Genomic DNA, 26,664 nt, shown 5'->3' with positions numbered 1-26,664 from the left:
ATGTATGCCCAGAAAAAAGGGGTTTATTATATTCAGGTAAAATTTTCTTTTTTATTTTGAGACAAATTTTCAAATGAGTCTCCAGAAATTATGTTGTTGGATACATCAGGAAGACCTACATAGTACAGAGAACTTGTTCTCATAATTTAAAGAGGGCATTAAATATGGTGGTTATGGTATATGGGGAAGTAATTTGAAGAGAATACTGTCTCAGTTGTCTCTGAAGTAGAAAGTAATTTATTCTGTGTCACTTCTCTAAAGAGGCCTAGCAAAAAAAGTGAAGGAATCCAAGCAGCTTAACTACTGTTATTTTCTTGTCCCCAAAATGAATAATTGTTTGTTGAGTTGCTCAGGCAAAAAAAAAAAAAAAAAAAAAAAAAAAAGCCAGAATAGTTTTTAGTGGGAATGAAGGTAAAATCTATTTTTATTTTCTTTTGAAAGTGCAGTGTCACTTTAATACCATTGTTGTGTATAAATGTAGAATTTTTCTTTTGTTTTTTTTTAAAGACACTTCTAACAACAGAGTTAAGTAGTTCTTCACTTTAGCACAGAATTGTTCCTATCATGTGTTTCTGCTTTGAAGTAGAAGTCTTACCTACAGGTATTGCACATTTAGTAACTGCACTAATGATCTTTATTTAGATTTTGTGCCTGTGTCCTTGGGGTGTAAAGTCCCACACATCTCATCTAGTTTTCACAAAGCTATGCTGACTCCTCTCTGAGAGCTGTTGGAGTCTCAGCTCTCTGGGAAGCTGCAGAGCCAATAGCATGTGACAGTCTGGTTTGATACTGGAAAGTTGCACAAATATTAGTTCCAGCACAAGGGGGAGGGCATGACTGCACCGTGAGAAGGACAGGAGAAGCAGGATCCTTAATGCAGTAATGGCCTGAATTACTGTGAATTAAAGGGATTGTAGCACCCCATGTTGGCAGTTTTGCAGCCTGGACTAGGTGATTATGTACTGTGCACCTGTGCTTCTGTTGGACAGGTGAAATGAATCCTACCTCTGCAGATACTGTATCTCTTAGCCTCTTGTCTCAGAGGAGGAACTTTTTCAGTGCTCTTACATTTGTGAGTCAACAGTCACATTTGCGTACAAATAATACAGATATTAAACTTGTTCTGATGATGCCACTTAGACTAACATTATTTCATGGATATTTTTCCTTTGAAGAAAGAAGCTGGAAAAACAGTGTTCTAAAGTAAGAAGCTATGTTTCTGGACTCTTACTAGTTTCTGTATTATTTTTCCACAAGAATTCTGTATTAGTTCTCCACAAATAGACTGATCCAATAGTTATTCCAACTTGTGACATCTATGTTTTATATCAGTTCTAACATTAGAAATACATGGCTATGTGTTAGCAACATATTATAAGTCAGTATTTCCTAGCTGTACTTTTTTCCATTGCTTTGCTAGTGCTTTTTTTTAATGTTGATATCACTTCTACCTTCCTCTAGCTTGAAGATGACATTGTTGTCAAGCAGAATTATTTCAGCACAATAAAAAATTTTGCCCTTCAGCTTGCTTCTGAAGATTGGATGATTCTAGAATTTTCTCAGCTGGGTTTCATTGGTAAGAAAATGTTCAGTTTTGCAGTTTGAAAGAACACATTCATACTCAGACTGTGAATTAATAGTGATCTGACTTCAAAGCTGTCTTCTTTGTAATGAAAATAGACCAAGAAGTAGAAATTCATTGCCTTTTTCAGGAACTCTGGTTTAGCTCATGGTTGTTGCTTTTGCCCCTCATTTGTTTCATATACTTTTGTATGATGTAGGCAAACTAAAACTGTTGGAAAAGAGGGAATTTTTTAACCCAAAAGTTAATTTATAAAAATACTAACAATCAAACTGCTGCAAGGCATGAGTTATTTTTAATTTAGCTCCCGTTAAAACCAAAATGTAATTAAGACATAACTGACTGAAATAAAGATAAAGCTTGAAAATATCTTCATTGGTGTTTGTGCCAAAATTTTCAAGAATTAGCAGGTATCAGTTTGCTGCAAAACCTGTTTTATCTCCATCTTTCTACTTCATGAAGGAGAAGTTATGACAATCTGTTCTTTCCTACATGCAGTTACAGTCTGTCATTTGCAATGAGCAGTGGTGAGAGGAGTTAATGCAGCATCTTGGGTTGTGGGTCGACTGCCAGGGTGCTCTGGAAATTAAGGTTCTTTGCTCTTACACTGGCATCTTTTCATGGAGAGATACTAGACTAACAGAAAAGCAATGATGGAGAAGTTTGGAAGGGATTGTACAAATAAAAATGCTGTTTCATTACTGCACTGATGTGTCATGATCTTTTTAAAAGCAGCAAGCTAGAGATCTGCAAGGAAAAATCAAAAGTAGACACTGGAGATTCCTGTGGTCAACACAAACAATTCCAATATGAAGGCTGTAAGTTGAGTTCAGAACAGAAAGAAAATCCTACATATAACAGATAAAAGTGCAGCCCTAGGTTCTGTCATTCTCTTGGAAATTCTTGTTCTCTTTCCTTTGGATCTACTTGCCAGAGAACGGCTTCATTTTTAGCTCAGTGGCCTGTAATGGTTGTACTGAGAACTGAGAATGTTTGCACTTGAATACATTTACTTAAATACATGTCCTGCTTCCAGCTCAGCATCAGGTGTGCAACAGACTTTGGAGGTCTCAGAGGTTCCTGGAGTAGAAAGGAAAACAGAAATTATCCCTCCTACATGCTATGTTAGGGTACAGAATGGTACTTTGTAGACTTGCCTGCCAGTTTAACCTACCAGTGCAGCAGGGAGGAGGAAAGGAAATGGGCAGTGTGAAGTCTCCTTATATACCTTGCCATCACATAACTGCTTTGGGCTACCATCAGAGGAACACTGTTGCTGAAATAATTATAAAATTGGCTCTGTGGCCTTAGAGGTGGGAGAAATGGGAAATTATGCTGCTTAGAATAAGAATTTAAGAATTAAATAAGAATTTAAATTACTGACATCTTGCCCTAAATAAACCTCTCCTTGGCTGAGGAACTCCTTCCTACATTCTGTTTTGTGTTAGCAGGGACTAGTTGAATATAGCATTTGATAAGACTTTCCTTCTACTGTTGAACAGTTAAACACTAACCCAGACTCAGCCCACAATTTGAGTTTTAGCTCCAGCCTAATTGCACTTGAAGTGTACATTCTGTATGAAGTTTCTGGGCTATAGAATTTACAGCTAGTCTACGTTTGCCTGATTTAGTAGTAGAGTGTGCTTGCTTACAAATTGCCACTTTTTAAGAATGACACAAAATGTGCATAAAACCAAATGTACATAAAACCAGCTTACACTTTAGGACCTGTGCTGTCTACCCCATGCAGTTGTATTTCAGGTCACTTAACTTGCTTAGTATTTTTGTATTTCACCCCCTCCTTTCTGTTCTCTGTGCTGTTGTAGAGGGCACAGTGTTTAAACCTGGTGGGGTAGGTAGATAGTTCTTAATACTGACTTGGCTTAATCAAAAGCACAACTGTTTAAAAATACCTTGGTTTTTTATATTGTCTGTATACTTCTGGGCAGTGTGAGGTCAGAAAATAGCTGTAGTTAAATTTAGTTGTTAGCTCCTGCTGCTTGTACCCCTATTCTTTGTTCCTTGTATCATATTTGTTTGCCTCCTTTTAACTAGATGATAGCAGTAAAATTTCAGATGCATTTATCTATGGAACAGATCTTAACATTGCTTTTCTACCTAGAAAATTAAATTAGATTTTTTTTTCTTCTTCCAATATAGCTACTTAGCCTGTTCTTAAGTTTCGAGAGAAAAATTAGTATTCATAAGAGCAACTAAAATTTTTGGCTCTGGTACACATTGGTGTGCTATAACCATATATTGCTTGGAAATTTTATGCAAGTAATGTAGATTTTTCTCATCTCTGCTGTCCCTTTATGGATCTTGATGCAGAATGATACTGTGGCAGTTTGGTAATGCAGATGCCTTTGGGAAGAGCAACAGTAGTTTGTAACTGGGGATCAGTTTTATGTGTAGATGTCCAAGAAAGAATGCAGAACACTGAATTCATAGAATCATAGAATGGCCTGGTTTGGAAAGGACCTTAAAGATCATGTAGTTCCAGCCCCCCTGCCAAGGGCAGGGACATCTGTCCCTAGACCAGGTTGCTCAGAGCTCCATCCAGCCTGGCTTTGAACACTTCCAGGGATGGACCATCCACAGCTCCTCTGGGCAACTGTTGTCTAGATGCTACTGATTTAGAAATAATGTCTCAAAAAGAGAGGTGTAGCTGATTCATGGTTAGCTGTTGGAAACCTTGTTTAGCTTGCAAGTTTGCGAGGTAAAAATGTGTGATTTTTTGTCATAGTGTATTTCTGAACTGAAAATCTAATTTATTCAAGTGCTACATGAGGAAGTGGCAAATGTAGCTATTTAGGCTGACAGCAGGATTATAGAATTCTGTCACCTCTGCCACAGAACAGACGTTGCTTCCTTTGGTTTTTTTAAATCCTGAAAGCATAGTCTTAAGTGCTGTCAAGTATCTAATAAATAATGGGTGAGATGCATGCTGTTTCCTTAAGGAGCTCTGTGGAAGGAAATGTATCTTCTACTCTTCTGGATTCTTGTTTGCACTGTGAGACCTGTGACTTAATGTAGGAAAGTTCTACTAGCTTTTTATGAGGAGTAGTGATTTGTCTTCCAACTGCCTGCAAGCTGAAGTGTTTTCCAGAGGAACTGCAATCCTTGTAGCTATAATGCCAGCTGTCACAAACATTTAATGGAGTGGTCTGAAATGGCCTTTTGGTTGTCTTATACAGTTCCTCTGAGTCTTATTGTGCCCTGATGGTTTAAGGCCTGTTCTGATTATTTTAAGTTGTTCTATTGCAGTTTTGCTCAAGCTGTGCACATCGTTGGAGTTTGGGAAAGACTAGAGCAAGTCAAACGTTTGAGCTTTAAATAACTTCAAAGAGATTCTGGTTTTAATGCCAGCAATTTGCATATCATTACCAGGGAAAGCATTGAAAACATCAGCTAGAGCTAGAATATGTGCTTGCAGGTGTAAAATTATTGTTGGTGTAGACTCAATATTGGTGATGCTCATGTGGAAGAATTAAAATTATTTAGGTATTGGCAGTTTGGAGAACTAGAAAACAAAGTGTTTAATTTTGTGTGTGCCTTGTATTTGCCAACAAAATACTGAGACACCAAGAATAATTCACTAAGGATGGCCTCTAAAAGGACTGAAAAATGAATAGAAGTCTTGTCAGGGCATAGTAAATCAGAAATTTACTGATCCCACAGGGTTTTTTTTTTCAGTTCTGATTGTCAATTTTATCAATATAGACAGATAATTTGGAGAAAGTCTACGTTCTGTATCTCTAGTGTTTTATGGAGCAAAATTTTACCTTTGTCTCTTAATTCTTTCAGATTTTGAAGTTTCTTCACAATGGTAGGCTGTATGCACCCAGAATCCAAAAGCTCTAAAATTTTGTCAGCAGAGTGTCCTGGATTTATGTCTGTCCCCATGTACTGTACCAAGTGCATGAACATGGTCCAAGATGAGCCATTGCTTCAATTCTTTCACAGAGTTTGCAGTTAGAGGCAGTGTGTGTTCACTGCAGTATTTTGCTTAGGTCTCTTTGGCTTGATGATTTTGGACTGCATATTGGGCATGGCCAGTGGGCAGTCCCTAGGTTGGATTTGGGTGGTGTCTCAGTGGTTCTGTGGCTCACAGCACTTTCCTCATATGCTGCTGCATGGGAGCTGCAGGACAGAAGGACCTCAGCAAATGCTGCTGCTTGTTTTTGGGCTGTGGCTGTGCCCTAGGGAAGCCAGGCTGCCGCTGTTGCTCTGGGTTAGGAGAGACTAGGCAAGGGCTTGGTTGATTTGGGTTCAGAGGGGCTGGGTGTTGGATGTGTGCAGTAGGAGTTGTACTGGGCTAGTTTCCATTTCCTTTGGCCACTTAGGAATCCAGAGCTTTGAAGATCTGTTTAACCAGAGACTTCACTGCAGAGCTCTGGTTTTGAGTGGCTGCAGAAAGACTGTTCTGATGGAAAAAAAGGGGACATGGATCCATGGCAGAACTGCTGTGCAGGTGGTGTCCTGAGACAGAAATGACAGATGAGTGAGGCAATTTTATACAGAGGGACGAGGGGCTGGGGCCAGACTGTGCCAAGCTGTGTGTGGAAGGTGGTGACAGCATTTCAGAAAGTGCTTTGGGGATGTCTGTCCTTGGTTACTGAAGGAAGACAAGGGCTTGTCTTGGGATCAGGGTGCTTCCTGTTCACCTTTGCTCCAATGTTCATTAGGAATTAACATGAGAAGACTTTGTCTCCACTGTTGAATACTTCCATGGTGCTGTGAGTGTAATCAGAGAGGCCGCTTGGGTCTAAAGATGCCAGTGCAGGTACAGCTGGCTTACCTCATTTATTCTGCAGTTTGATGTGTCAGAGTGGCTTGCTTGGTTGGTTGGGTTTTACTAGCTTGTTTGTTTTTCCCTATTGTGTCCTGTGACATCACCATGGCAATTAGATTATTGCCCAGGTCTGGGGTGATTGACTCATGGTGAAAGGTAGAGTGCCAGTTAGAGGAAACTGCCACTGAGCCAAGACAAGTTTGCTACATGGAGGTAAATAATACATTGATATCCTGCTTCTATTTTGTGTAAAATTAGGATAACTTAAATTAGGGACAAGAGTAAATTCCTACTCTTGCCTTCAGTCTTGTAGGATCCTCTACCTTCATGACATGTTCTCTGGTCTGGGAGTGAGGACAAAATGATAATCCTTATGTTCTTCAGAAGATGAGCTAGTCAAAGGAAAAAATGTCAGTGCGATTCTTCTGCTCTGTCCTTGGGTAGAAGAATAAAGAGATTCTAGAGCATAATGGGTTTGTATGGATCCTGGAAGAGGCATTGAAATTAGGGCAATATTGTGGGGATATTTCTGTCTTCTGACTCTCATCGTATTGTGCATCTCTCTGACATCGCATGGAAAGGTGCACATCCTATGGAAACAGATGTGATTGACAGACTGCCTCAGCAGCTGTCACCTAGAAATTATAGTTTCAATCCCATAATAATCCCAGAAACATCTGATTAGTCCCATTTTTTATCTGGTGTTTTGTTAGGGCTTACCATATTTTTCTCCTCTCCTGCCCTATGCCATTGAAAGCAGTAGGCAGAGATGAATCACCAGGAAAATTGGGGTCTGTTTAGTTGGAAGTGTGACAAGCTGAAAGCTGTTATTCTGCATGACTATTTCACACAACATTTAACTAATCATATGATTGTTTCCTACCCATTTTTAAATATTTACTTCCACAAATAATGTTAAACAATGTGAAAATATAGTGTGTAAATACTAACAATGTACTAATAAAAACAACATCTTTCTTATGTCTTTTAAGAATAAAACCTTGAAATTGTCCCTAACTTAGTAGGAGTTGTCCCTTGTGTAGTGGTAGTTTTAAATTTTATTTATAGAGTATTATCATGAGGAGATACCTATTTGAGGACCTCGTTGCAGCAGCAACTTAAAAGTTATGACAATATTTTGCTTTGCAAGGGGCTAGATGAAAAGTTTCTGTAAGGGACAACATTGATATAGCAATGTCAAATCAGTTAATGTTTTATCACATTTACTTTTCCACCCCAGTGTGTAAATTGTCTACTATAATGAGTATAGCATAATTCTAACAGGTGAAATAATTGGTACTTTAGTCAGGTGCTTCTTCCATATTTGTTGCATAGCATGATGATGTAGTCTAACTGAGACACCTACAAACTCCTCTCAGAGTTTCCATTGAGTTTTCTTGCATTGGTTTTGTTTGATAAGAATCCGATTTCCAATACAAAGTCATAAAGAAAAGAGATTGCATCAGACCTGCTTTCTGAAAAGGGCAAGGCTCTTCTAGTGATCTCCTTTCTATGTCTACTCCAGCTGGATTTCCTGAGAGTAGGAGAAAATATTAGAACCTGTACCATTTGTGGAACTTGTTATTTAGAAAGCCTATGGAGGCCTCTTCACAAGTGGAAATAAATCCTCAAAACATTTCCTGTGCCTGAGTGCTGTGTGTTGGACTCCAGAATGTGGATAGACAGAAGACTTGCATTGGAAAAGAGCTTCTGCTGGACTCTGATCCACTGGTGCACACATGCCCCAATAGCCCATCCCTTAGTCCAGCGCTGCCCACATCTCCGCAATATCTGCAGAACTGAATCACTTCAGCCAGAGTCTTCCTGAGAGATTCATTGTTACATGATTCTTTCTTCCTTGCCTTCTCTGTTGTAACCTAGCAAGACTCCAGGCTTCATCTGCAAACCTGGTGATGTTTTCTCAATCTGCCTTGAAATCTGGAACTGCCTTTGGGATTTTAGCTGGCATGTGGTCATAGCATCATTTTGGTTGGAAAAGACCTCAAAGATCATTGAGTCAAACCACTAACTGAGCACTGCCAAATCTACCACTAAACCATGTCCTCAAGTGCCACATCTACACGTCTTTAAATACCTCCAGGAGTGGTGCCTTAAGCATTCCCCTCAGCAGCCTGTTCCAATGCTTTAGTGCAGTCCCTGGTACAAGCACTTGTCAGTCAATCTTCAGCCTTGGACTGCCCCACTCCCAGCTGTGTTACTCCTGGTAGCAGTGTTTTCATACAAGGCACCTTTTTCAAGTGCTGCCTTCAGATTGACACAATAGCCCCGTGTGTTGGCCAACTTTCTCTTCAGACACCTCTACTGCCAGAGTTTATTTCACAACCACGTAGGTGATTGCTCCCATTGATGTTATATAGACTTTCTTCGTCAACAGTAAGTTTCCTTGTTTTGCAAAGGCCTCCTTTAAGTCTCACAGTCTGCAGGATTTCCAAGAATCCTTTTGCACAGTGCCACCCAGAAGTCCTGCTGATGGCCTATGCACTACAGAAAAATACTCTGGTCACTGTGGGATGTCTCTTTTTGAGTTGCATTGTCTCTGGATATGTTCTGGTAGCTTCCTTCTTTCCCTTTGATTTTGTGCCCTGAAGGCTCTGAAGTTAGTACTAGGTGTTTCACCTCTGCTTTCTGTACCTGCAGAAGCTGAAATTGTGTGACTGGGCAGATAACACTTGCAATACTCCTCGTCTCAGGTGCTTGAACTTACACGTGACATGGGGAATAACAGATGCCAATCCATAACTCTTCTTTTTCTTAATATTTCAAACTGACAGTTTCTAAGGAGATTGTGTTCTGGTACATTGAATATACACTGAATATTTTGATAGCACAAAGTTCTTGTTTGAATAGCTATTTTATTTAGTTGAAAGGTATGGAACTTCTCATAACATTGAAATTTCAAGTTGTTCAGTGCTAATATTTCTTGTCTTGGCACAAATATTATCATCTGCTATCTCATTGATTTCAAAAGACAGTGTTATCTCTAATCTAAAGTAACTTCAGTTATTCTTAATGTCACCCACAGGTAAAATGTTCCAGTCTCCAGATATCACTCTTATTGTAGAGTTCATATTTATGTTTTATAAGGAGAAACCTATTGATTGGCTCCTGGACCATATCCTCTGGGTAAAAGTGTGTAACCCTGAGAAAGATGCTGTAAGTTTGTTTTTATTATAAAGCTTCTAAAATGTTTTTATGATGAATGAGTTGATTTTTGTGAGCTGAAAGCCAGCATAGTGTACATTATGGTTACTGCATGCTCTGGAAGAGTCTTTCTTCCTGCCAAGATTTTTATCTCAAAAAGAAAGGGGGACAGTTCTCAGGGGCATCATTGCTGTTATTGCTTCAGATTTTGGAGATGGGCGTAGTAAGGATAAAAAGCAAAACTCTAGTAAGATTCTATGTGTAACAGACTTAAAATAAACTTATACATTTAACCACTGTAGAAGCTCTGCAGGGTGTCACTGCTTGAATAGCAGTCTTGGAGAAAGTTCCAAATGGGTAATAAACTTCATATTTTGGTCCTTCATTTCTCAAGAGACACCATTGCTAAATAAACAGGTTCTGTGCAAGGACCTTGAACAGTATTACATTTGCACAGCAGTCTTGGTAGATTTCTGGAATGAAAACAAGAAGAACTGGATTAATAGGGATAGGTTCTTACCTTGTGTTGGTTTTTACTAATGTGTTTTTTTGTTTTTGTTTTTTATCCCACCCTTACCTTTTCCCCCCACCATTTCAGAAACATTGTGATCGACAGAAATCTAACCTACGGATACGCTTCAGGCCTTCTCTTTTCCAGCATGTTGGCCTCCACTCTTCTCTAGCAGGGAAGATCCAGAAACTCACAGTTAGTAGACAATATTTACCTTCCTTTACAGAGCAGGCTGATTAAGTGAAAAACATTGTGGAGAAAATAGGCCTTTTCTTGTTGTCTTGCATTTTCAAGCATGATGCATATTGCTCCAGCTGGAATTAAATCTGTTACAGACTGGTTACTATAAATCAGAAGAAGTGCTAGTCCAGTTTATTTATGTGGATTTTTGCTAGGGGATATTTTTTCTAGTTTTTCTACTTTAATGACATGTCCATATTACTGAGCAGTACAAGATCTGATGCACCCAAAATGAGTAATGCATTAATTTTCCATTTTATGCCAATGTTGGTTTTAAGTGTATCCACTTGGGAAAGGAACATAATAAATGAGGTTGTCTGACGAGCATGATGTTTGTCTGTCTTTCAATTAGGATAAAGACTTCCTGAAACCATTACTGCATAAAATCCACGTGAATCCACCCGCAGAGGTTTCGACATCTTTAAAAGTCTACCAGGGGCATACGCTAGAAAAAACCTACGTAGGGGAAGATTTTTTCTGGGCTGTCACACCAGTTGCTGGAGATTATATTCTCTTTAAATTTGACAAGCCAGTCAATGTAGAAAGGTTAGTAATTACTTGCTACTGGTCTCATATATGAAGTTGCTTGTGCCAAGAATGTTTTAAGGTAGAATTTGGGGCTATCATTATAACCTAGAGTGAAATGGCATAGGACATTTGGAGTTCAGCTGAAATAGTTATACCTGTCTTCCCTCTGATTCTCTTACTATGGTAAATTTTGTCTTTTAAATTTTCTTTTTCATTTAATCTGGAGCCTTTTTGAAAAATGCAATGCAAAGCCAGTGCTTCTCTGATGCAGAGAATTTAAAAGAAGCCAATTTAGTCCTATTTGTATTTGGTTAGTCTGTTTCTAATTACAGAGCAATTGTGCAGCATGGCATGTGGTACAGTGTTGTGCCCTGTGGCCTTGGTCCCTTGGTTGTCCAGATGAGAAATCTTGCTGGAGCATATAAGGTGAATTGTTAAGAATTTGCACAGACCTGAAAGCTGGGGATTCTGAAGGGCAGTATTTTTAAGATGTAGCTTTAGGGCTTGAAACAAGTCACTGTGCTAAGATTCCAGGCTGACCTGTTTAAGAAATATAAAATGCAACAAAAAAGAAAGGGGTTGTGTGCTTTCAAAATAGAAATAGCTGAGATTTGATGGAGGACTACAGGTGACTTCTTATCAACTACTGGTCAGATTAATTAAGGGTAATCAAGGGTAATTAGCGCTGTAGAGATTAGTCATCCTTTAGTTTTCTTGAGACTCATTTGCTGCTTTGCTGGCTACTGTCTCACCAACACAGTAATTCAAGATTTATAAAATACATGGTTTATTTAATGTCCAGTTAAGTGTTGCTATGTTAGTGGATTCCTTTTCTCCTTACTTCACATGCCTTATGTGTTTTTTTTTATAGACCAATACCTATAGCCTGGTAGAACAAAGATTCTTTGAATCAGTTTGACTGGATGTTTTTCTTGTAAGGGAGAAGTTTTTGCTGTCCTGAACTAAATCCAATTAGTCAACTTCTCTACCTTGGTACATAATCAAAGGATGAGTCTTCACCTTGACTTAGAACAACAGTGAAGATCAGTAGTTCCCTTGTGACTATGTTGTTCCAAACTAGTCTGACCTATGGAACTCAAGGTTGTTTGAGATGTCAGATTACTCTCTCAGTTGATTGCTGTGCTTTGAAAGACTTCCCTGGTTAGCTTTCCAAGGTGCATGTGTGGAGGAGCATAACTGCCATACCTCCTTGGATTAAAGGCAAAATATTTTTTCTATGCCAACACTTGAAAAAATAAAATTTTTTATGCCTGTTGCCTTAATGCTGAAGGGAACTAGGGGAATGAGAAAGTACTAATTATCTTTGTAAAAGGTGAGAAAAAAATGTTCATTGTTGTGCCCTGGAAAATTGTAGCCAGGCCTAAGGTAGTTATGTCCACCTGGTGTGTTAAGAATAGTCTTAGCTGTAGAGGGTTATGTTTTGTTTTTCTCAGGGGAAGAAGTGGGGTTTTTCAGGGTCTTGTTTGGTTTGGGATTTCTGTTGTTTGTGGGGATTTGTTTTGGGTTTTTTTGGGGGGGATGGTGTTTTTTGTTGTGGTTTTTTTTTTTGTTGTTGTTGTTTGTTTAGTTTTTTTTGTTGTTTTTCTGGGGGCTTTTGTGTTTGTTTTTTTGTGGAGGTTTATTGATTTGTAGGATTTTTTTGGGGATTTTTGTGTTGGTTGGTTTGTTTTTTTGTTTGGATATTTGATTTGGGGGTTGTTTTTGGTTTTTCCTTTTTGTTTTTAATTTATTGAAGAAATGCATTTTAGTTTTAGAAGACAGGAAACAGCTTGCATTTTATTGCTTCCTCAAAGAAAGTCTACAAGTTTGAATGATGCTACCTATTCAGCTATCATTGTAAGCCATTTTAGCTTCTATGGCCACAGCATCCTCAAAAATAGAGTATTTTACCTTTCTGAAGTCAGTGACTAATTAAATTTGCAGATGTTGTAACTTTAAATTATTGGGGACTTGTTTCTATTTGTCTGTAACTTGAGCAGCAGCTGTAGTTTTTGGCAAGTGCAGGTCTAGTAGAGCAGGGGAGTTTCCTGATATTTAAAGGATGCTTACTGAAGCAATCAAAAATAAAACTGTGACTGGCACATTGAAACACAGAAAAAGGAAAATGGACCAAGCATTGGATAGACTTACCTGGTGGGGAAATACATCTGATGGTGGAATTCAGAATAGAAAACACACGTTTGGTATCAATTTTGTGTCTGTGAAAAGATGCAGCAGGCTTTTTTTTTTTTTTTTTTTCTTTTAAGTATTAGAATTGCTCTTTGAATTTAAAGCAAATTATGTCTGCCAAGTCAGTTTGAGGTAACTGCTTAGTAACTGCCATAATAAATTTGTGATGAAGAAGTTTTTTTAATGGAAATACTGACCACAGCTCTGACTGAATAAACAGCACATCTATTGCACTGTGACAGAGCACTGACTTGTTCCTGTAGTTTACTTTTCCACACCAAATGTTTCCCTGAACTGAAATTGAATTTTCTGCAGTTCACTAATTAGCTTTCATTAAGTCTTTAAATATTTAATTTTTGAGATCTGAGAATATTGTCAGGGATAACGCTGTCAAGGATCTCTTAACTTAAAGTAAGAACTGAGCTTACTTCACTGAGCAGAAAGTAGCATTTGTGCCTATTTTATGCAAGACCTGGCTGGCAAATTCCTGCTGAATATTGAGCAGTCAAATAGATGGTGCTTGTTCTAAACCACACCTGGAGAACAGGGACATGTAAATTGAAATATTCTAAGGCTTACTTCAGTCACAGCTCTTGTGCTGAAACTTTCTAACTTCTTTCCAAGGAAAAGTTCTCCAACCAAAACATGATAAAGTCCCTTAATAGTAATCTAGGGTCTCATCCTTTGCAGTAAGAAAATAGATACATTTCTTTCAGTAGAAAATCCTTGAGAAGAAAAGTAGATTGAAGGCAGTTCTTCTTAAAAACAAATTGCTTAACAGTGTTGAAGATATGTTTGGTTGTGGTTGGTTAGGTTGGTTTTTTTTTTTTAATAAAGGGATGGACTGTTCTCTAAATGCTCAAAACAGCCTACATTGTAAAGATAAATAATATTGAATTTCTGTTCCCTCAGATTTTTACATATTTAATGAAATCCACTTTGCTGTTTTCATATGTACATTGCTGTTCCAAGCACAGATTTAATCATTAAAACTGACAGTTATATTTAAGAATTTCTTTATGAGCCAGTCAAAACACTGGCTCAAAATCTGAGCAAGACATTCCATTGCAGCACTTAGGTGATGCTGGTGTCCATCATGATCACAACCATTTCTTTTTTGACTAAGTTACAGAGTCCTCCCTATAGGTGTGATTGACACAAATCAGATGTTGTTTCAAAGAACATATGCACTAATTACTTTGAGAAAAGCCTTGAAAGTGCATAACTTACGGCTGTTCTGCAACAGGAATTTAGAATGGATATTTTTAGAAAGGGGTTCAGGTTTGCTTCACTATAAATGCATTTTAGATGCTGACTTTTATTTTAAAATAAAAAAGCTGCAGGAAAAGACAAGTATGTATTTTATACTGTGGGAAACAAAACCCACCAAAAACCAAAACTCACCCCAACCTCACTATATGTATTTATACATATATAAATTTACTTTATATTTTTAAAATATGGGGCTTATTGTTTCTTGTATGTAACTGCTTCACAGAATCATCAAGGTTAGAAGAGACCTTCAAGGTCATCTAGTCCAACCATCAGCCCAGCACCCCTATCCCTAAGTGCCACATACAGTTGCCTCTTGTAAACTTCTTGAAATGGTGACTCCATCACCTCCTAGGACATTATTCCATTATTCAGTGAAGAAAATATTTTAGTATCTAATCTGAACCTCCTCTGATGCAACTTAAGGCCATTTCCTCTTGTCCTTTAGACTGAGACATGGGAGAAGAGACTGACCCTCACCTGGCTCCAACCATAGGACTTGTGCTCTAGACTCTTCTGCTATACTGCTTCGTAGTGTTATTTGGAATATTTTCAAAAGGATTAGCTGTTTACTTTTTTTAGGGGAGGAGTAATGTGGTTTTGCTTGTAGTATTGGGTTTTTTTCCATTCTGTAGTTGCCTCACAGCTGGTTGGCCTCTCCTTTTAGCAAGTTACTGAGTGGTCATCCTCATGTGACATTGACTATTAATGAAGTGATTTTATAAGGTACAATTTGCTGACTGGAATTTCAGTTTTAACGTGGAATCTTTATAACTTGACAAACCACCTTGTAGATTGCATTTACCAGCTTGTGCTCTGATATTGGCATAGATACTGGATGTGCAGTATTTGAGGCTGTTCATCTAATTTTCTGTATTCTGGACATTGGAATCACAGGGAACACATGATATTACTCACTCATATTTCCTGTGGCATCTTCTCACAACACAGAATTGATAGCCATGCAAGAAAATATATATTTGACTATTTAAGCTAGAAAATCAATGCATTGAGTGTGAATAGTATCTTGCTGGATTCCTGGTAACTAAACATATACATTATTTTGTCTGCTTTGAAATTATTGTGACAGTGCTGAAAAATACCTGCATAAAAAGTGACAGATGGGTGCATCATATTTTGTAAAGCAAAATAAAGGCAGCTTTTAAAACAGGTTCTCTAGCAGTGAAAAATAAAATAAATTTTTTTAAAGTACAAAAAATTTACCAAAAAAGTATCATAGCAGTCAGTCTTGTTTGTATCCAAAATATAATAAATTATCCATCCTACAAGGATGCACATCCTCCTGTGGCTAGAGAGATACAAGATCAAATGCATTACATCAGGAAAAAAAAAAACTTCCTAACAGCTTTCTAAAACTGGAAATGAAACTTCCTCATTATTTGCTTTTGCAGTAACAACCACTCAAAACCTAGGGACATGCAAAATCGTTTTTGTTTTAGATGAGTAAAGCAGTGACTTACTTGATGTATAAGCTGTTCTTTGTTCATAATCACTATTCAGTGTAGAAGCTCCCCTTCAACCCAATATATTAAACCTTTTATGGGCAGTTTTAGCTCAAGAACCATGTAAGTACATAAACATAGAGTGTATAATTTAGAAGTAATTTTTAATTCTGATTCTAAATATGTATGCTATTAAGGTGCAACACCATTTTATTAAGCTTGTAATGGTCATGTCAGCTAGGAAATATTTGAAAATCTCTGAGTATGTTATTTGAAATGTTTTGGTGTTTGTCAGTACATTTCAGGTGGGATAATACTTTGTACATAAAAGAGAATTTGAGAACTCTGGTTTTTCTGTTTGCATAAGCTTCTGTACTAATGAGTAGAACATCCTCAAATGGATGCACTGACAGCAGGGATTTGGCAGGCAGGCTCCCAGGCACTGATGCTATTTGTTCTGGGCATGGAATTCTGCCCCTAACAATGAGGCCAGGACTTCATATGAAAAGGGAAAAAAACCTCAAAGTATGATCAGAGACAGAAGAAAAGAGCTGCCTAGAGCCAAGGACATGCTGCTTTTTCCTTAATGGTACTAATATCCAAGATTTGTGTACTTGGCAGTGTTCCTGGATTTATAGTTCTTAGTCAGAAATCTTGGAGGCTTAATGCTGTTGCCAAGATGTTAGATGTCTAATGCCACTTGAGATACTCTAAAATACCTCACGTGATTTCCAGAAGGACTGGAGTCTCTGAGATGTCATAATTGCATCCTTCCAGCCTTTGGTGAGGTCACATACCCAAGTGCAATCTCAAATGGTGGCAAATGCCTGTGCATAAGAAAACTGAAGGGAGTTATCTGTGCTTCCCCAGCCAAGCTGTAGGGTTAAAAAATGTTTATGTGCATGCATACACCCCCATACACACACACACACACACACACACAGAAAACTTTTCTATATCTGACTGGATTAACAAAGCCTTTCTATATCTCACTGGATTAAAAATTAAAAATAACCTTGTAAAAGAACAATCAATCACTCCCAGCAAAAAGTGCAAACAAACAAAAAAACCCTGTCCATGAAACAGAAAAAACCCAAATAAAAAAATTAAGATTAATTTAATGCCAGACTTCTGTATTGCAGTTGATATGAGCCCACTCCAGAGAGAGTGTAGCTTTAGAAAGTGGATGTCATAGTCCTGTCTGGGAAACAGTAGAAGAGTAGACCAGAGAATGAAATTTTCTTACACAGCTAAATACCTTCTACACATACTGCACAAATGAAGAGGGTTAGGAAATAGTATAGGTTTCATTGACTCAGATTGAGTTTTGAGCTGGTGTGAGAAAATTAATTTCTTAGGCATGTGATGGATAAAACAGACTCAGACCACTCCCCAGAATCCTTCCATCGCTGCTTCAGTCAAGCTACTTTGTGGTCCACTGATAAACATGAGAAAGTTCAGTCCTTTTAGTACACTGGGTCGACACTTCTGTGAAAATGGGCAATTGAACCCTTGCAGCTCTCAACCATGCAGCCCAGTTTACATAAAGACACTAAGATGGGCTCATTTTGTCAGAGGAAGTGAAATATTACCAGGCATGTTGTATAGAAGGTAATAGGGTAGGGGTATTTTTTGTTTTGTATTGCTTGGGGAGGCTAGGGGATTTCTTCTTTCTTTGTGGGGAGTTTTTTCTGAATTTGGAATTATAACAACAAGATGTTTCATATATATATATATATATACTGGAGGAATTACACTTTTTTTTGGAAGTATAACCAATTTTTTTCAAATAACTTAGTAAGAAGCATGAAGAATAGGAGAATAAATTGAGCTCGAGAGAAGGAAAATAAATGATTCATTTTCTGTTTGTGTTTTGCATGAGGAAATAATGCATGGTTAATACTGGTTTCCAGTGAGAGTAGAATAAGACTTCCTAATTAGGATCTGAGAATGTGACACAAAGGAGGTAGATTACTTTTCTTTTACCACATTTGCATCCAGTGATCAAACATGCTGGGTAGAAATGGTGAATAATGATTCTTGCAGTGGATGATGACATCTATAGAGAGCCAAAAAATTGCTGACTGAATATTGCTTTTACAGAAAGCATGTTGTGCAGAATTAAAAACTCTTAAGGCTGCATGTTGCTATGGATAATTTGTTCAAATGTGGAAGGAAACATTTCCTCTCTGCGTTCCTATGTATTTTCCTTTTCTGAAAGTGGGATATAAAATACATCAGATTGCTGAAAAGAGACATAAGGAGAATATGTGAAGAAAAGGATTTTATTCCTGATGTTTATAGAGTACAAAGTTTACAATACTGCATTCTTATATTCTTAGAATCAGGTTTAGTATCAGGTCAAATAACTTGTTTCCTTCAAAACAAAACCCAGATATATTGACAGTGAATTGTGCTGTTTAAAGTATTTTTATTTTATAAAACTGCCCTTATTTACTAATAAAATTGTTATGTATTCAGTTCTATTTCAATTAGAACATTTCTATAGATAAAAAAATAATTGACATATTATTTGAATAAACTATAGAAGATTTTTTAACACCTAAAAGAAATAAAATTGGGTAGTAGAGAGAATAATCGTTTTTTGGCCATAAATACGCTTGGATATGAGAGAAAGAAAAGAAGATTCATCCCTTTATAAGCAAGATAGGGGACGGGTAGAGGTGTGCATGGTTGTTGGGGTTTTTTTTGAAAGCACAGGTGATGAAAAAATTTAGCTATTAAAAGAGTATTAAAGTCAACAGTTCAGATTAGTAATATTGATTAATCCATTTTATGGGGGATGTTACAAAAGGTGAAAATCTTTCTGGGTGCTCACTAATGGAAGGGTTTTGAACTTGGCTGGGCTTTTAAAGTAGTTAACTGCATTGGCAAACTAATGGTACCTTCTGTCAGTGTACAAATGATAATCACACTTCTACCTTTCCCTTTGTATGTTAGGATGTGTATGAATATTTGTTTCATTTATTAGCTGGGGGGTTTTCCCCTTTTCCCCTCTGTCTTGATTTTAGATGTGTATCTAGCTCCATGGCAGCAACTCAACCCCTCAAACTGGGTAAATACTGAAGTCACTGAGTATGGAAACAGAAGTTTTTTTTGCGGCTTTGATTTTGCTCCATTTAGTTTGGTGATTGGTGTTGAGGTTTTTTTTTGTTTGGTTGGTTGGGTTTTTTTTTTTTGCTTTTTTCTTGTTTTTTTTTGCTTTTTTTTTTTGTATTTGTTTTTTAAACCCTCAGTGCTCTTGAAATTCTGTGTATTTTTAATGTTACATTAAATACTAATACTTAGCATCCTCTTACTCTCATATCACATGGAGGTCATGAGCAGAATGTATGCAAATGAGTTCATAGATTTAATTTTTACTGGTAGAGAGGAGGTTTGTCTCTGTGTTTGAATATCTAGAGTAGCTGGTTATTGTCTTTGACCTGCGACTATTTAAAAAGACACTGCCAGCAGAAAAGGTTCTCTTAGATTCAGCTATATTATTATTATTATACTAAGTTAGAGTTACTTTTCTCTGATGACTTTGATAAAAAATGTTCAACTGTGTTCATGTTTGTATTTTGTAATTAAGAAAGTAGTGAAGTAATATTCCATAAGGCAATAGTAGGGTTTGGGTTTTGTAACTTTAAGTGAATTTGTGTTTGGTTTGAGTTACTATATTTACAGATCCATTGCTTTCAGAAGTTTTTATTTGAAGGAATACTTCAGAAGGTGTTAGGTTTAAGCAGCAGGTAGACAAGGAAATTTTAGTGATTCCCCCTAAGAGAAATGTTAAGTAATTAGGGAAAAAAGCACATGTTTTTACTGTTTATGTGGACTGTCATGTGTAAATCCCAGGACAGGTGTCAAAATAATTTAGCAATTAAAAGCAAAGCTATTCCTAGGTCCTTCACTATCTCTATTGAGAAATAGCTATCATAGTCTGAAAACCATAGAGTCATAGAATCATTTAAGTTGGAAAAGACATTTAAGGTCATTCAGTCCAGTTATAAACCAGTGTTTCTCCCAAAAGAAAAAAGGACTGGGCCAGACATTTTACTACTGGTGTAGGAATTAAATAAAAGGAAACAACCTCGTAATCCTATGGCTATCAGCTGGATTACTCTACATTAGTGATTTAATGAGGACCCTAAATGTTCTGCAAATGTCTCTGTGGTTTTTAGAAATGTCTGTTTTACTTAAGAAATGTCAGATTAATAAATCAGTTTATTAGTTAAGGGACATAAGAGTCTTCTCTCTACCTGGGAGGGAGAAACCCTTAATACTCTCTTGTCCAGTTAAATATCTAGCATAATAGCAAGTTTGTAAAAAAGGTCTTGGCATATAAAGAGTGCAAACCCAAAAGGTTTGGGGAGGTAAAGATAGGTTCCTTAAAAGCCTATAAAAAACCCTTTCAAGGGTTTTTGAAAGACAGGTTTCACTGACCTTTGTTGTGAAATTAGTTTTACTCTCTCAATCCATTTCCAAAGAATCTCCATTGGAAAATGTCCCCTGACAGAAAAGCAAGTTGTACAAAAGAATAGCTAATGACACTTATTTTAGGAGCTGTAGAACATCTGTTGTTCATAAATTGAATGTTATTTCAAATAAAATGTTCTAATTGGTAAATTTTAGTTCTAAAATAAATATTATAGATATGGATTGACTGTGTATGTTTATTTAGGCTTCTGTTTTCAATCTGTGTAACTTTTAATGTCTAAGTAGGTGTTATCTGTCAAGTGTTGAAGCAAGGCTCAGATATAAAAATATCCCTTCCTTTCTAAACATAATTTAAAATGTGATATGAGCATGTGTTACATTTTGTGTGTGCATATGGATTAACAGATAGTTAGAGAAAATATACTAAAATAGCAGGTTTGATTACATGGAAATCAGGTTTGATTAATTACTGCTGTAAATTGTTCTGGCACTGTGCCAGCTGAGGAGTGCATTGCTCTAATGGAGTGACAACTGCTGAAGGAGGAAGCTGCAGCTCAGTCTCAGAGCTGATGGCACAGTAGGAGAAATGGTTGGCTGCAGCTTGCAGGGTTGTTTTTAAAAACAAGCAAACAAACCCAAATAAATAAATGACAACCCCTCACAAACAAACAAAGCTTGCACTGCTACTGCTTCCCCCAAAAAACCCATCCAAACCTCCAAAGCCAATCGTTGTTCATTGAGAGCACGGGGACCCCAGATCTCAGGCAGTTTCTTTGTGGACTTTGAGGTGTGTCTTCTCAGAACTAAGTGCTAAGGGAAAGCAGCATGTGTGTGGTTTGGGTGTAGCATTTGATGGGAATACCTTAGATGGCAAGTTCCATTTTAAATTAAGTCTCCTTAGAATTTCCAGTGTTTTCAAGAGGAAAAATGGCCAGTAGTGCTTAGGAGATCTGATTGACTAAGGAATGACTAGTTAGATCTATTAGGTCAAAAGACAGCAGAATGTACTTTTAGTTTTCTGGTCAGCTTTCCTGAGAGTTTTGTTCTGCTTACTATTAAGATATCCAATGAAGGCATCTTCCTAGAAAAAATTACTATTGCTTCCTGGGGTTTTTTGGATGTCAATAATGTCTACATTGAGTCACAAGATTTGTTTTTGAAGAACTGTGGATGCTTTAGGTAGCTTGTATACTTCAGAATTGACTAACCTTTACATTAAAGTACAGTGTGGAAATTATTTTTCTTGAGACACAGTAGTGAGGCTTATTTAGTCCAGTTCTGTTTTCCAGTACAACTGTGCAGTTCTGCTGAAACCAATGCTATAGAAATCAGTGTGGCTTTCTTGTATCACAATGTGAGGTGTTACTCCTTTTCTGAGCCTTGATAAAATAAATGTTCTACATGTGTGTCCGTTTTCTTAAAATACTTCTATCATTTTGGGGTCACAGACATTTCTGAGTTAGGGTCAGAGCACTGTTTTCTTCTACTTTCCTTGAGCTTTGACGTATAGATTAATAGCAGGTATTCGACCTGGCTTCAGATATATTGGATAAAGACAAGTTGGAATTTACATTTCTAACTGCTTCTTAATCAATTGCAAATTGGGATAATGTTTTAAATTTTAATCAAGTGATAATTTCTGAACTAATTTTGTCTCTGGCTGGTGACATATTTAATGTTGAAGAGAAATTAACAGTAAGTGCCATCCAAGTTCCAATTGAAGAAAGATTTGAAATGTGTTGATAGATTTTTGCATATTCATTTAAACCTAATAAAAGTAAAACAGTCTTCCTAGAAGTGGTATCTGAGTAGGTGTAGGATCTAATTAGTTTATGACAGTAATCTGAATTTATTCTGGTCCACTAAAAAAAAATAGCAAGTAGTGAACAATTTTCAAGCATTGATTCCACCTAGTGGTAAAAAAATATTATTACTGGTTTACAAAATACATATTCAGAATAACATTAAGTTCCTGTTATGTATAAAGAAGGAAGAATTTAACTGTCTCTTTTGTAACATAATCTACATATGTGCAGTACTGCAAAAGCTGTTCAGAGTAGGCAGCTAGAATTTGAACACTTCACTGATTGATACTGATAGGGATGGCTTAGATAATGTTTCAAACATATTTACTCTGTCCAATTAAAAAAAAAAAGTTAATTGCACAATTGAGTTAGAGTAATGGGGACTTTGTACAGGTTTAAAAAAAGTCATTTTTATGTGCGTATACCTGTCAAAACCAGGCTTTTATGGTTTGGTGTTTATTGAGGGATTTTTTTTTCCTTAAATAAAGCTGGTTTTGGAATGGAAGTTTGAATTCAGGTAACACGAAGGGTGTGGATGTGGGTTGGGAATTCCTGGCACAATAATCAATGAGATTTTGCAATGAACCATGGTGGAGAGATGGACTTGGGGAACACTCACCTGGCAAAATATTGACTTGGCTAAGTTCCCAGAAGTGTTTCAGAATGGCTCTGCAGAGTTCATGCTGTGGGCACAGGGAGAGGGTGATATGTGCCAGGGAGAGGCTGAAGGAAGGCAGGGCTCCTGCTTCTGGAGGATACCAGGGTGTACCAGGCAGTAGTGACTACAGCTTTGTGTAATGCAGTCTGGCAACATGATGCAAACTCCCTTCCTGTGGAAAATACTGCCCAACTACTCTTCAGCAACTGAAAACCTTGACCCCTTCCAATGACAGTAATATGTGAAAGCATCTTAACCCCATCTGTTGTAGGCTCAGTATAAAAATGATATTTATCCTTGTAACATCTGTATGTGACAATGAACATGTAAGACAGTAACACAGCTGATTGCAACTCATGTATATAGACTGTCTTTTGTTTTCCTTTTCATTTATAGGTACTTGTTTCACAGTGGCAATCCAGAGCATCCAGGAGACATACTTCTAAACACAACTGTAGAAGTTTTGCCTTTTCAGGTACAAATGTTTTGATTTGTATCTTCTCCATTACAGGATAAAAACAAAGTCTCCTTATGTCTTTTTTAACAGTGAGGAGACATAAATGCTTGTTTTAACTGTATGAACTTGATGTTCTGATGTTCTCATAATTTTCCTTCTTTTAACTGGATATTCAGTTGTTCATTCAAGGTGCAGTCTGCTACAAGTGCTGTTGGTAAATTTGAGGTGAACAAGGTCATTTTCTTCCAGTTCATTGCTACTATTTAAAACAAAAAATAAACAGTCTTCCCTCTCCTGTGTATTTTGGGAAATGGGAAATCTAAGTCAATCTGCTATTTGAGTTAGTAAAAAAGTCTTAATTTAGGGATTGACACACATCCAAACCCACTAGATAGCGAAATACATAGATTCTTAAACAGAATGTGTGCCTTTCTCCCAATTTCTGATGTTTTTTTCCCCATAAATGAGCTAGTTTTACCACAGGAGAGTACTGCACTATCAAAAGTATGTTCTTGTTTGAAGTCAGACGGTATGAGTTATTTTTCTTTGACTAGATATTACAGCTAACTATTTATATCACAAAGACTGAGAGGATTAAGACATTACTTCAGACAAATTTATTTTATTTAGTATTAAGATGGCAAAGTATCTCTACCTTCCCTCATATACCTAGTGTAGGAATCTTGAAATCTAGGCTGAAATTGCAGTATATTGAATAGTTTTTTAACTTTCCTTTTATCTGTTTTTTGAAGTAAGTAATCATGGAGGAGTTAATATCTCCATTTTCCCAGTCTGCCTTCCTTGGAGCAGGCAAAAATATAAAATTCTTACTATTCCCATCCTTAAAAAGAAAATTGTTGGTTTGGTTCTAATTATAAAACATGACATGCAGGATATTGTATCATAAGATCTGAGGGGTTTGTTTCTCAACACCTGTGGAAATACAGTCAAGCACAAAAAACAGCAGCAGCCCTCACTTCATCTAAGCCCAAGATACAAGAATGCACAAGATAACAGACAAAAATGTGCATCAGGCATCTCTTTTTTGGCTTTACTTGGCTGTGGAATGTCTCTCACTGGAGCATCCTTTGAGGAAGTAATGATACGGAGGTTCTGTTGTTATTGATGCAATTTGTGGAAAAGGTAAACAGGAAATTCTGCATCTGGCCTGTTCCTAAGCTACTGGTGTCAGAAGAAAATATTGTCAGTAAAATAATATCAGCTGAGGACAGCAGCTCCTCAGAGCCCTGTTTCTCCACCCTGGACTTCACTAGAGCTAGAAACTCATTCAAATATTTTAACAGTGATCTTCCTTAAGTAGAATTCAGAAAAAAAAAAACCTTAGAAACTAGAATACCCCCAGATTGGATTTGTCTGGAATTCAAGCAACATACTAAAAAAATCCCTCAAGACAACCTATAACAAAATCTTGCCCCTAACACCCAAACAACAACAACAGAGAAAACCAAAATACTTGACCCCCAAATAAAGAACCAAAAACAGTCTCACCACTTTTTCAGCAGCCTTAGTTCAAAATAGAAATAAAAAACCCCACCTAATCAATTTAATCTCCATTTTGCCAAGGATTTTTAATTAATTCCTGGGAAATTCTCAGAGTGGGTCTTTCAGTATTGGATCATGGTTGTAATTGTAAAGCTGTTTTTCAAGATCTGATCCCCATCCATATAGTGAGGCAGTGAGAATTGTGGTGCTTCCCTCACTGGTCTGATGACTTTCCATCTCAACTAAAGTCTTAGTAACCCAAAGTAACCTGTAAGTTTTAATTTGTCCAAGTGAGAAAGCTCTTGTTAAGCCATAGAAAAAGAAGGCAGGTCCTGCCTTTGCTTGTCTCCTACTGTGTATGCCAGTATGTGCTAAGTATTCTGTTCACGTCGTAATTGCCATGCAAGCTTCATGGGGCACTTAGAGTACTTGATTTTTCTCCTTTGAAGCCAAGTATTGTTTGGTTCTGGAACACTGCTGCTATTTTTTTTTCTTGGGTTTTGTTGTTTTTTTTTTGTTTTGTTTTGTTTTTTTTTTTTTTTGGGTTTTTTTTTTTTTTGGTGTGTGTTGGCTTGTATGAGGCTATAAATAACTATACTCCAGGCTTCTTCTTAATTATTAGGAAGAAATGGATGCTGAATATATAAGAATGCACACACGTTTGTATTTCTCTGGCAAAGTCATATGTCAAAATAAATTTTCATTTGTGCTTTCTTGTTCTAGAGTGAAGAACTGGTATTAAGCAAAGAAACCAAAGACAAACGCTTAGAGGATGGTTACTTCAGGATAGGTATGTAACAGTAGAAAAACATGTGTATTCTTACTATTGCAACTCTTAGAGACATCTTTATTAAAACCAAAACAAACCTAAACCTGAGTTTTTATCATTCACTTTTGGCTACATGACCCCCTAGGCTTTACTTAATATTGTGTCCACTAATTATTTTCAGAGAATTATGTACTAGAGATCTCTTGTGACTCTTAGTTGTAGTGCAGCTACATCCAACTTTTCTGCCAAGATTATGACAGAGGCATTTCCAGGTTTTGTAAGATTACCTCCTCTGTCCTGTGACTGCACAAGTGCTTTGGTGTGAGTTGTGTGCTTGGCCTGGATTTGAACCCACCCTACAGACAATCAGCTGTCTCATCACAGGATGAGACTGGCATTTCAACAGCCAAGTGGCTGTTGGGGAAGATGCTTGGATACATGTTGTCAAGAAAGAGAAATTTTACACATGGTTTTAATTAGTTTCTGGACACAGTTTGGGAAATCCTGTAATAATAGAAGCACTTTTTTTGTCATAATAAATTAGTTATTGTCTATGTGGCTTAACTGTAAAGTCTAACTGGGCTTTTAAATTGAATTCTTACTCATCCTAATATAATTGAAGATGCTTTAAATAGCAATATGTTATGCATGAATGATATTCCTTGTCCCTAATCCTATTTGAAAACACATAAGTCAAAGGCATCATATTAGTTCTGTGATATTAAATGAATACCTGTGCCAAAATCTTTGCAGAGTTTGGGGTGTTAATGCCTTTAGACAGTTTAAAAGCTTTTATTTCTATGTGTAATCCTGTTCAGTTTGGTGTGTGCTGATGATGCGCCCCTTATTGTTTGCTGCTGCAAAACTGGATTTGATGCCAAAATCACTGCTCTTTATTTTGGGAATGATACTGGTTTCACTGTGATTCTGTCACAATGATACTGTGAATTGTGATACTGCAGATACATTTTCTGGATTTTGTAATTCAGTTTGTTGAACACGACTTAATTATGTACTTTTGCAGGGAAGTTTGAAAATGGTGTAGCTGAAGGAACAGTTGACCCCAGCCTAAATCCTATTTCATCATTCCGGCTTTCAGTGATACAAAATTCAGCCGTTTGGGCAATCCTGAATGAGGTAAGAGGTGGTAGAACATTGAAAAACATAACTGGTGAATGGGAGATTTCTTCATCCTGTTTTGAAGCTCAGACTTTCAGCTAACACTAAAAATAGTTACCTCTTATTACTGGGAAACGTAATATACTAAACCATGACTTATTTCTTCT

General features: G+C 37.0%; 1 protein-coding gene across 1 annotated transcript in view; it reads left to right on the top strand.

The window, feature by feature from the left end:
- The window catches only part of MGAT4A (alpha-1,3-mannosyl-glycoprotein 4-beta-N-acetylglucosaminyltransferase A), a 77,600-nt gene that overhangs the window by 45,205 nt on the left and 5,731 nt on the right, over window positions 1-26,664 (top strand). The window contains exons 8-15 of the mRNA XM_021546685.3: window positions 1-36; window positions 1,462-1,576; window positions 9,421-9,551; window positions 10,138-10,245; window positions 10,643-10,836; window positions 23,046-23,124; window positions 25,333-25,399; window positions 26,403-26,515. The exon at window positions 1-36 is cut by the window's left edge and continues 40 nt beyond it. Of these exons, the coding sequence (XP_021402360.1) occupies window positions 1-36; window positions 1,462-1,576; window positions 9,421-9,551; window positions 10,138-10,245; window positions 10,643-10,836; window positions 23,046-23,124; window positions 25,333-25,399; window positions 26,403-26,515 (843 nt within the window). The remainder of the gene's footprint in view (window positions 37-1,461; window positions 1,577-9,420; window positions 9,552-10,137; window positions 10,246-10,642; window positions 10,837-23,045; window positions 23,125-25,332; window positions 25,400-26,402; window positions 26,516-26,664) is intronic.

This window comes from Lonchura striata, chromosome 2, assembly GCF_046129695.1.
Source record: "Lonchura striata isolate bLonStr1 chromosome 2, bLonStr1.mat, whole genome shotgun sequence".
NCBI lineage: Eukaryota > Metazoa > Chordata > Aves > Passeriformes > Estrildidae > Lonchura > Lonchura striata.
This window is presented reverse-complemented; position numbering and strand designations above follow the sequence as displayed.